The sequence below is a fragment of the Phyllobates terribilis genome, unplaced genomic scaffold (genome assembly GCF_046119375.1).
Source record: "Phyllobates terribilis strain yellow unplaced genomic scaffold, ASM4611937v1 Scaffold_11__3_contigs__length_659146591, whole genome shotgun sequence".
NCBI lineage: Eukaryota > Metazoa > Chordata > Amphibia > Anura > Dendrobatidae > Phyllobates > Phyllobates terribilis.
In genome coordinates this window covers 526,648,989-526,661,102 of record NW_027362771.1, presented here as the reverse complement: position 1 = coordinate 526,661,102, position 12,114 = coordinate 526,648,989, and the positions used below count along the sequence as shown (strand labels likewise).

General features: G+C 49.2%; 1 protein-coding gene across 4 annotated transcripts in view; it reads right to left on the bottom strand.

The window, feature by feature from the left end:
- CNNM4 (cyclin and CBS domain divalent metal cation transport mediator 4) overlaps positions 1 to 11,703 on the bottom strand; it is a 50,989-nt gene extending 39,286 nt beyond the window's left edge. For all 4 annotated transcript variants that reach the window (XM_073653688.1, XM_073653689.1, XM_073653690.1 and 1 more), the window contains exon 1: positions 10,617 to 11,703. In XM_073653688.1, coding sequence (XP_073509789.1) covers positions 10,617 to 11,633 — 1,017 coding nt within the window. In that variant the 5' untranslated portion in view covers positions 11,634 to 11,703. The remainder of the gene's footprint in view (positions 1 to 10,616) is intronic.
- Positions 11,704 to 12,114: the final 411 nt, after the last annotated feature.

Sequence of the window (12,114 nt, the reverse complement as noted above, 5' to 3'; positions counted from 1 at the left end):
TACTGACTGGTATTTGGAACTGCTCATAATTAAATTCCACAGCCCAAAACCATAATACTGCCTCTACCATGCTGCAATGAGGGCTTGGTGTTTTTTTTGGCAATGCGCAGTGTTGGATTTGCACTAAACAAACCTTTTGGAATTCTGGACAAAAACTTCAAACTAAGTACCAGATCAGAACACATTTTCCCACATGCTTTTGGCAGACTAAATGTAGGTTTTGGCAAAACATAACCAGGATGTTGGATGTTTTTCCTTTGTAAGAAAAGGCTTCCATCTTGCTCCCCTACCTTACATATGAAGAATACAGGAGATTGTTGTCACATGCAGTACACGACCAATACTTGCCACAAATTCCTGCAGCTCCTTAAATGTTGTAGGCCTATTGACAGCCTCCCAAATCAATTTTTTTCTCGTCTTTTCATCAATTTTTAAGGGATGTACAGTCCTAGGTAATGTCACTTGTGCCAAATTTAAGCCACTTCTTACTGATAGTCATCAGTGTTCCAAGCTTTGGAAATTTTTGTACCCTTCTGCTGACTGATAACTTTCAACAATGAGATCCCTTTGCTATGTTGCAAGATGTTTACAGACCATGGGTTTTGCTGTAAAATGCAACTAAAAATGTCAGAAAAATCCAACTAGAACAGCTAAACTTTACATGACGGCAGATGTGTACTGACTACTATGTAATATGAGTTTAAATGTGATTGCCCAATTCTGAACCCAAATACATCCTAATTATAAGACTCTTATGCAACCACATTATTTTGCCTATCGGAATGACTTCAGTTTGTTTATGAATGGATGAGCACAGATTATGGGCGACAATAAAAGGTGGAAAAAGTTCCAAAAAGATACTTCAAAAAAATCCTAGGGGTGCGTAGACTTTAAATGCACTGTAGATAACCAGAACTTAGATGGGATATGGAGTATTACATGTCCTCGGTTCTTCCAGCCATAGAAGGTCTTCAGCATCAATTTGGCCATAACCCCCACAGAGACAAATGATGGAAAAATATATGCCCCCCCCTTCCTCTGCTCAAACGCACACCACCTTCATACTTGGTCATTATTTCAAGGGCAGATTTGGGCATTACTACAGTACCACATGTACAATATGAATCTGAATCCCTCCAGTATGTCCTGTCCGGGGCAGGAGCTGCAGTCAGGCATGTGCACAATGCTCCGCCGTACGGCCCAGGGCTTATCTAAAAGTTTTTTATAGCACGTTGTCTTTGTATCACTTCTGAACAATCAGTCATCACAACACAAAGGGCAGAACGATTACTGTGCAGAGAGCAGATAACCCAGAGGTACGGCCAGCCGAGACCGACCTCCGCTGGGGGCCAAGACTATCAACAATGGTGTCATCAGCTACAATGATAGGAAAAACAGACCCCAATGCAAGGAAAAATGAAGGAGACAAAAGAGTAGGTCCTTAAAAAAAATTGTATGGAGGACAAAGAAATAGTAAAGGACGAGGTAACAAGTCATGACAAATTTTTTCTGGATTGGAGCAAAATACTAATCTATAAGCACAAGTCCTCCTCAGTGACCATTCAGGATTGTGTCCCCTCCCAGCAATCGCACCCTGGGGCCCGAAACCAGGCTCGCATGTTTCCAGTGCAGGTTAGAAACTGAAAGCTGAACTTTCTACTGTGCGACCACAGACAACAGCCAGTCATCGACAGGGGCGTAACTACAGTGGGGGCAGGGGTTGCAATCGCACCCGGGCCCTGGAGCCCAAAAAGTCCGACATCAGGAGCTGCGGGGGAAATATTTCATACTCTATAGTAGGGTTTAAAAAATAGAATTAGACTTACCGGTAATTCAGTTTCTAATAACCCACCACGATAGCACACAGGAGGATGTAACCCCACCCTAATAGGGACAGGAAAGCCGAAGAGGTTTAAATAGCCCCTCCCACATCCTCCCACCAGTGTTATCACAAAGGACCACAAGATTATAGATGCGTCAAATTAATTTTTATTTCTACTGATCAAGCTGTCGCAGAAACAATAAGCGAGGGGGAGGGAATTACCCGTGCTGGGTTATTAGAAACCGAATTAAGGGTAAGTCTAATTCTATTTTCTCTAATAACCCCCCCACGACAGCACACAGGAGGTATACCAAAGATATACTAGGGAGGGACAATAGCCTGAAGGACCTTCCTTCCGGCTAAATCTCCAACAGACATTAGGTCTAGTCTGTAGTGTTTGGAGAAAGTATGAATTGAGGACCATGTGGCAGCTCTGCAAATCTGTTCGATGGATGCGATGGCTTTTTCAGCCCAGGAGACAGATATCGCCCTTGTAGAATGGGCCTTGAGCTTTGCTGGAGGAGGTAGATCCTGGATCTGGTAAGCCTCCGTAATCTCCCTCTTAATCCAGTTGGCTATTGTGGATTTTGCGGCTTTCTTTCCTGTTTGGACCTTGTGTATGGACAAATAGGTTCTTGTCTTTCCTTCCTTCTTCTGTTTCCTGAAGATACTGCAGTACTATTCTCCGAACATCCAGAGTGTGGAATTCCATCTCTTTTGTCTTTTGGGTTGCCACAAAAAGATGGAAGGATTATCTCCTGAGATCTGTGGAAATTTGAGACCACCTTAGGTAGAAATGAAGGGTCAAGTTGGAAAATTAGACGATCTTCCAGGATTCTCAGGTAGGGTTCATTGACCGAAAGGGCCTGTAGTTCACACACTCTTCTGGCTGTAGTTATTGCCACCAGAAAAGCCGTTTTCCAGGTCAGCCTGTCCAGTCTTATGGTTGATAAGGGCTCAAAGGGTGGAAGGGTTACCCCATTCAGAACAATGTTAAGGTCCCAGGGGGGAACCAGGTCTGTTACTCTAGGGTGGCTGCTGTCAAATCTTCACACCCATTGATGTTTTGCTAGTCTTTAATCGAAGTATGAACTTAACGCCGCTACCTGGACCTTAAGAGTACTAGGTCTGAGACCTTTGTCCAGACCTTCTTGAAAAAAGTCTAGAATCTGAGCCACATCATCCCTATGAGGGTCTGGGCGAGTGGGTGCACACCACCTTAAGAAAGTTTTCCAGATATTATGGTAAATGGTGTTCGTTACAGGTTTCCTGCTCTTCTGGAGAGTTTTGATGACTTTCTCTGAGAGGCCTCTTGTTTTTAATATCAGGAATTCAGAAGCCAGGCAGTTAGGTGTAGTCTCTCAAGATCCGGATGGTGAATCGGTCCCTGGAGAAGGAGATCCTTGATGGGAGGAAGGATTAGAGGGCTCTCCACACTCCGACTGGTTAACGTTCCGAACCAACTTCTTTTTGGCCAGCGAGTGGCCACTAGGATTACTCTGGTCCCTTCGGTCCTTATCTTCTGTAAGGTTTTTGAAAGGATAGGTAGTGGGGGAAAAGGCATACGCTAGTTTGAATTCCAATTTGTAAGCGAATGCGTCCACGCCCAGGCAAGGGCCGTTTGGATCCAGGGAGAAATATTGAGGTACTTTCGCGTTCTGGTGTCCGGCGAAAAGATAGACCTCTGGATAGCCCCATCTCTCGACTAACATCTGGAAGACGTCCTGGATGAATCTTTGTTCTGCTTAAGTAGTCGGCCTGGATATTGACTGAACCTTTGATATGAAGAGCAGACAAGGATAGAAGATGTTCTTCGGCCCAGGAGAATATTCTTGCTGAGATTGCTTTTAAGCTTTCGTATCTTGTGCCCCCTTGATGACGAAGGCGGGCTACCGTGGTGATATTGTCTGAAAATATCTGAATGTGAGATTTCTGGACCAGAGGCTCTGCTGCTCTGAGGACTTCCTCTACAGCTTTTAGTTCTCTGAAATTTGACGAGCGTTGGCTCACCTCTTTGGTCCATATACCCTGGAATAGCTCTTGGGAGACCATGGCTCCCCATCCCTTTTCGCTGGCATCCACCTTTATGGTTACCAGCGGATTCTGGATCCATGGTACTCCTCTGTTCAGATTTTTTCTGTTCAGCCACCAGAATAGAGAGGTCCTTACTCATGGTGGTATAGGGATTCTCCTGTTCAGAGACCGTGGGGATCCGTCCCAATTCGTAAGCATGTGGGTCTGTAATGTTCGGGTATGCGCATGAGCCCAGGCCACCATCTGAATACAGGATGTGATAGACCCGAGGACCGACATGGCGTCTCTTAATGATACTAATCTTCTGCTCCTTAGGACATTGATTTTTGCCTTTATTATGACCCGTTTTTGTTTGGGCAGGAATGACATCTGGCTATGGGAATCCAATAGTACTCCTAGAAATGTTTTTGTCATGGAGGGAACCATATCTGATTTTTTCTAGTTCACTAACCAGCCCAGAGACGATAGGATCTGAGTGGTCAACTGTAGATGTTTTCGGAGTACTAGTACTGAGGGCCCGATTAATAACAGGTCGTCGAGGTATGGTACTATTGAAATGTTCTGACCCCTGATATAAGCCATGACTTCTGCCATGACTTTTGTAAAGATTCACGGGGCTGATGAAATTCCAAATGGGAGAACATTGAATTGATAGTGGACTATTTGATCCCCCTGAGCCACTGCGAATCTTAGGAACCTCCTGTGAAGTGGATGTATGGGGATGTGGTAATATGCATCCTGGAGGTCGATTGTGGCCATGACATGGTCCTGTCCTATCAGGGGGACCGTCGACCTGATGGATTCCATCTTGAATCGTTGGTAGTGGATATACGGATTCAGTGGCCTTAGATTGATTATAACTCGGTGTGAGCCATTTGGTTTTTTATTAGGAAGAGTCTGGAATAATGTCCTGTGCCTATCGCTCTTGTAGGAACCAGGGATATCACCCCTGAGGACAATAGGTCTGTAAGACCGGATATCTGGGTGGCCTGACGACTCAGAGGAGAGCAGTGTTAACCTTATCCTCTCTGGAGGATAGGAGGAGAAATTTAATTTTACTCCAACTCGACAACCCTCAGGACCCATGGGTCTGAGCAGATTCCTTTCCAGAGGGAGAAAACTCGAGATGCGGCCCCCGTCTGTTCTGACGTTGGTTTTGGAAGAGAAAAAGATTTTTGCCTCCTCTACCTTTTGGGTAGCTCCATCGTCCTGTTTTGCCTTTACCCCTATATTGAGGGGTCTGCTCTTGGGAGGGACGAAAAGGACTCTTCCTCACATTCCTAGGTTCCGGGAGGGCCTTCTTGTCTGAGGCCTTCTCTAGAAGATCATCTAGGGCTGGCCCGAACATGTATTTCCCCTTAAAGGGGATGGAACACAACTTAATTTTTGATGCCACGTCGCCGTTCCAGGATTTCAACCATAGTGCCCTTCTTACAGAGTTTGATAGCCCAGATGCTCTTGCCGCCACTCTCACGGATTCTGCAGAGGCATCTGCTAAAAACCCCGTAGCTTTCGGTAGAAGTGGTAGGGATGCAAAGATATCTTCTCTGGGGGTGCCTGAAACTAGGTGTTCCTCCAGTTGATCTAGCCAACGAGCCATTGATCGAGCTACGCCCGTAGAGACTACGTTGGTGCTTAATAGTGTTGCCGAGGTCTCCCAGGATTTTCTGAGTAGTCCCTCCATTTTGCGTTCCAAGGGGTCTTTTAATTGAGAGGAATCTTCAAAGGGCAGTGTGGTATTCTTTGCTACTCGTGCAATTTGAATATCCACTCTTGGGACTTCAGACCAGCATTCTGCCGTCTCATTTACAGAAAATCTATCCCTTAACTCTGTAGGGGTATTTAATCTCTTTTCTGGAGATTCCCACTCCTCTAAGACTAAGTCCCTAATACTCTTGTGTATAGGGAACACTAATATTTTCCTGGAACGTAGCCCCCCAAACATATAATCCTGTACTGTTTGGGGCACTTTTTCTTCCTCGACCTCCATAGTTCTCCTTACTGCCATGAGGAGTTCCTCCAAGCTATCTGATGGAAAGTAATCTCTCTCTCCTTGGGAGTTATCAGGGGTTGGACTTAGTTCACCTTCCTCTGGAAGATCTTCCGAGATATACATCTCCTCTTGAGAGTCTTCCTTCCCTCTCTCTGGCGGGCTAATTTTCCTCTTTTTGGCTGCTGAGGGAGTAGATGTAGAACCCTGACTAGGTGAGGGCGTAGGGAGAGTGACCGAGGATAAGGAGGATTTGATCTCCTGATGGTACAATCACCTTTATCTCCTCTAATAAGGAAGGTTGGTCCTGCCTGATAATCTTCTCCGTACAGTCCTTGCATAGGGGCTTTGTATGGGAGGACGATAGTTTTTTTTGTACAGTTGGGTCATCTGCGTGACGGTTTAACTTTTTCTCCAGATGCAGGTTCCTTGTCCCCCTACAAGAGAGGGGAGAAGGGGAGGGGAGCTATAATCACTATTTCCTGCATCTGGGAGATGGACTACCAGTGCCATACTTACTGGGACCGGACCGGTGCTGGGCTCTACAGATGCAGAGCGAGAAGCTTCAACAGACATGGTTTTGGCCTACCTGTAGATGTCTTCCTGTCCAGGGCTCCTTTTATGGGCGACCAGACCAGCGCCTCCCTCTGTTTAGAGGGCTCCTCCCCCGGTGTCCAGGTGAAGATTTCTGATCACGAGCGGCATTCCGCTCTTTTCCCCCCATAGCTTTTTGATGCGGTCCACAGTGGAACGCAAACTGTCAGAAGTGACATCATCAACCGCCCGGCGTCCGACGTCACTTCCGGCGCCGTGGCGTGCACTCCACATTCTGGAGCCAGCATTGCCCGCGCATCCAGCGGGGGAGAGGAGGAGGAGAGGCCTCCGGTCAGAAGATCCTGCACACCTTGCCCGAGAGCGCAGACTGCAGGAGGGGGTCCCGAATCCGGAGGAGACAGGAGCAGCGCCTTGAGAAGGAGAGGTAAAGACCGCTCGATCCTCAGCTGCCCGGCTAGTAGCTTTCCCCCAGTGCCTGTCGGCGGCCCAGCACACCGGGGATGACCTCTTCATCCCTGATAGTAACAGGAAATAACACTGGTGGGAGGGGCTATTTAAACCTCTTCGTATTTCCTGTCCCTATTAGGGTGGGGTTACATCCTCCTGTGTGCTATCATGGGGGGGGGGGGGGTTATTAGAGAAAAATATTTTGTTTGAAAAAAAACAAACAAAAACAAACAATGGAAGTTGCTGCAAACACTAAAGCTGGCTGGATCAGGAGCGAACAGTGCACCCAGCCAGATGCAGAGCAGCACTTACAAGCTCTATAGGAAAGATCTTGTAAACTCTGTGCTACTGGTCTAGGAGATCAGCTACTGCTGATAAGTTACTGACCACCTTCGCAGGCTTAAGTGACCAGTATACAAACTTAATATTCCCTCTGTTTTTGATGAATGGAGGGGGATCTGTAAGTACTAAATTTGTCAGTTGATTGTTTATACAAGCACTTTGCAATTTTACCTATTAAAGAACTTCAGAATAACCCTTTACCTTTTCTAGCTCTGATGTCCTGCCGAGCTAGAGGACGATGGGGGTCTCGGCAATCGGACCCAAATGCAATCAGGCACTGGTGGTACAGTATAACCTAGTGACAAGTCATCCAAGTATGTAACAATAAAAGGATAATATGAGGTGTAGTCCAACACTCAGACAAATCATCTAAAAACATTTAGTCTACAAAAAGCACGTTGGTGAAAAAAAACAAAAACGCATTTCAAGTGGATAGACCACCCTTACTCATGGTTAGATACATATATGTCCTCGTCAGCATACGTTTCAATGTGCTGCCGAGAATGATACATAAATGTATTTAACCACTCTGGTCTATCCACTTGAAACGCGTTGGTTTTTTTTCATTGTGCTTTTTGTAGACTAAATCGTGTTTTTATACGATTTGCTCAAGTGCTGGATTACACATTACTCTCCTACAGTCTGCCTGGGTAACCAGCCCTGCTCCTCAGTCCGTGACACTTAATCCCGGTGCGCCAACACATAGGTGGGACTGGAGCTGATTCATTTGCACTTGGAAACTTTGGAAAAATAAATCTAGAAAATCTCAGGAGGTCACTGACAGCGACATATAGCATACAATAAGGGAACAACCAGACCACGGTATACGGCAGAGCAATGATCCCCTCTAATGTAAGTACGGTATATGGGGAGAGGTGACATTGCTCGTGTGTGAGATCAGATCCATGACCATGAAATGACAATGATTCTGCTCTCTGGGGTTGTTTTCTATAGCTATATAAGAGGGGGCAGGAAGGTCTGAGACTTGCAAAGCTGTAGTTGAGTGTCTGGGCTACTTACGTGGTTCTGTGGCCACAGACATACAGCCTGGCAAATCTCAATGCTATCTGATCCCGGCACCTCTTCTGATTAATGTTATCATAAAGCCCCATACACAGGTGTGACCAGCTCACCTCCCCTGGTCTCTGCCAACAGCATGCTGATTGTCAGCTGGCTCCCTGCAGTTAGGAAGTGGGGAGCCGGCTTACAATCAGCATGACATCGGCAGTCACGCCCTGTCAGGGCAGAGCAGAGGAGAAGGCACTCTTCTGTTGATGTGATTTCAGCAAAAACTAGGGAATTAGCAGCAGAAGTGAACTATGACCACTCTGAGCCGGCAGAGATCAGCACTGGGCAGGATAGGCAAGTAGTTGGCAACTACCTGCCTGTTAATTCTTAGCCCCATATACAAAAATAATAAAAGACCAAGATATCCATAGGAAAAAAAAAAGACCATGATAAATATAGCTAAGTATCAGACATATAATGGGCTCCTTATAATGGTGGATCAGAAGGTCAGCAAAATAGGAGGCTCTGTGACACCATCAGAGGTCACTAACCATGAATGAAATTATCAGCGATCCAGCGCCGTTCTGCTCCTTCTCTCAGTGACCGCCCCGCTCCTCGGGTTACCGGATCACTATGTGAGCCGCAGGAATCTTTTACAGCTCTAAACTCTTACATTGTAACACCACCTCCAGGTCATGCAGAGCGGTGACGTCACTGAGAAGAGGAGAAGACCGGCGCTGGACACAGAAGACAGTGGTAGGGGAGTGAATTAATACACAGGATTAGGGAGGAAAAAAAAAAAAGTCATGGGAGGAGTCCAAGCCCCAACTAGTACAGTCAGAATGTACACCAGTCACACTTCCAGCTCACTGTAGAGACAGAGCCACATGGTCAGTCTTCTGTGTCCCCGCTACGTAGGGTGAGCTTTGTCATTAGGACAGAACTATACACGTCCTCACGCACCCCACTGTACCCTGATCATGCCAGAGGTTGGCACCCTAAAATTAACAGCAAATGGTGCCCCCTCTGTCTGGCCATATCGAGCCCTATACTGGCACTTCATGGATAAAGTCACCAACACCACATTGATATGGTGGAGATCAGACCCCAGACTGGTGATCAGGGTCGCCCTGTGCACAGTACAAGCCTGTTCAGATTAATACTCATGTCAACGCGTTTCCCCTTCATAAAAGGTTCTTCAGGAGAATAAGCCAGTTCCCCAAAAAATCCAGGACGGGGGGTCACAAGATCCCTCCTATCTTGTTGACCTTCTGGTCCTTAATGGAAAGGAACTTCTTATATGTCTGATACTTTGATAGTCGCACGTCGCCTCTTTTACTCCTTCTGTAGGGTTGTTCGTGGAGATCTAATAAATACTTTTTTATAAGGTGGATTTTTCTGTTATTTTATTTTTTTCCTTTTAATACCAGTCACGGAGAACCTTTTCCTAGAACTCAGCATTGTGTCGTTCCTCTGTTTTAGTACTCCTGGTAACATGAATAAATTGACAATGGGGCGTTACCAGTCAGGGGTGTGTTCTTATACACAGACACTGTCCAATCAGAACTGGCAGTATCAGACTAGGGGACACATCCCTTTGACAAAGGAGATGGTAACAAACGTTTGCATCTTCTGACTGGTTATCAGGAGGAACATCATAATTTGCATTACTGAGCCAACAAGTCCTGGCTGCAGGAAATGAATGAAAGGAATGATTCACAGGTGAGTAACGGCGATTCCGTCATGAATCCCTTTCCCTGCAGCTAATCTCACTTCCTAAACTCTTCACCGTTATAGGAAATCAGCGCGGAGTTCTGACTGGTCGCTCTGACACTACGTATGTCAGTAAGCGAGCCGCTGCGTCAGTCACGCGGGAAGAATGGAGGGACCCGGCTGGCCAGACAGGGGGCGCTCCTGATCAGGTTGAGTGTTTATGCCTGTGGAAGGACCAAGTTCTACCCCGAAACGCGTTGACAATGAATTGAAAATTTTTGATAGCGCCTGGATTAATCTGGCAGCATCCAGGATCCCCGCACTCCTTTTTCCTTGACTTCTTTTTAGGGTGGAAGGGAACGTTCTACACGCCGGACTGTTTTGATCCAGTCTAAAAATCGAAGACCAAACAAACCCCCCAATGAGTGGGACCCTCTACTTCCACAGACGGCGGCGGCACGGCCCGCACCTGCGACCCCAGTGTGGTGGCGGCACCACGGCCCGCACCTGCGACCCCAGTGTGGTGGCGGCACCACGGCCCGCACCTGCGACCCCAGTGTGGCGGCACCACGGCCCGCACCTGCGACCCCAGTGTGGCGGCACCACAGCCCGCACCTGCGACCCCAGTGTGGCGGCACCACGGCCCGCACCTGCGACCCCAGTATGGCGGCACAGCCCGCTGGCACTTGCAGTCCCCGCACCCACCTTCAGCATCTCCAGCAGCTTCTCCCGGTTGTACACCGTGCCGATCTCCTGGCCCAGGATGCAGTCCAGCAGGCGGCTGACCGGGTAGGCCAGGGGGAAGGTGGCCACCATGAAGATGCGGGTGAGCCACAGCGTGTTGGCGCCCACGGCCAGGCCGTGCCGGGAGCACAGGGACTGGGGCACGATCTCGCCCAGCACCACGATGCCCATGGTGGAGGCGGCCACAGCCCAGAGGCCGGAGCCGATCAGCTCGTCCAGCAGGGTGGTGAGGGTGGTGTTGACCAGCACGTTCCCGAGCAGCAGCGAGCACAGCAGGTAGTTCCCCTTGCGCCGCACCGGCTCGATCTTGGCCGCGTACCTCCGCTCCCGCTCGGATCCGCAGCGCTGCACCACCCGCAGCTCCATGGGGTCCAGCGCCATCAGACCCAGGTTCAGGCCGCTGAAGATGCCGGACAGCGAGAGCAGCACCGCGATGATGATCGCCTGCAGCCACACCGGCAGCAGCGGCTTGTGCTCCTCCAGCACCCGCAGCCGGCCGTCCGGCCCCGGGTGCAGCGTCCACGGTAAGCCGCGGCCCCGGCGGGTGCACAGCGCGTACAGGCGGGAGCTCTGGCTCTTCCGCAGCGGCAGGACCTCCAGGCGCAGCAGCAGCGCCGCCCTGCCGTCCGCCTCGTCCGTCACATTGAAGCCGGCGGAGTCCCGCACCAGGTCCCGGGTGTCCTGCAGGCAGCTCCGGTTGTCCTGCGGCCCTTCGGACGCCTCGGTGAAGGCGATCAGCTGGTCGCTATCGGGCCGCAGGTACAGTCCGTAGAAGCGGAGCTGAAGCCGACTGCCCTCCCGCACCTCCAACTCTCCGGCCGCCGACAGCTCAGACTCCCGGTCACTGCCCTCCAGCCGGAAGCCCAGGATGAGGGGCAAGTCCTGCGGCGAGGAAGAGTTATCCTGAGAGGCGCCCAGCGCCGGCAGCAGGAACAGGAACGTCAAGCAGCCGGCTGTAGAGACCGCCAGGCCGGCCATAGCTTGTGTGACTATCCGGGAACCTCCGCCGGGTGTGCGCGGTTCTAACCACGCCCTCCTGTATAGGCCACGCCCCTTATCTGCATAAGGCACATCCTTGACTCCGCCTACTCACCCGCTATCCTACGCTGAGTCTCCTAGCGTAGACACGCCCCAAGGCGTGCCCGATTGCTTCACCGCCGAGACACGCCCCAGACCCTAACAGCACGCACCCCTCTAATGTGACAGATCCCGCCCACATGGGCGTGGTCAGAACTGCTGAGCCGAGAGATGGGCGGGGCCAGAGCTGTGAGCGGGTACAAGGAGCAGCAGGTCAGCAGTCACGGGGGGTGATCCTGGGGAGAGGAAGGATGTCTCCCATCATGTAGCCAGTGCGGTAGGAGGCGCACTACAAATTGTCACTTTTTTTTTTTTTTTTTTTTTTGTGCAAGTTTTGAAAAATTTTTACAAAGCACAGTGTGATGTAATGTGCACGTGATGT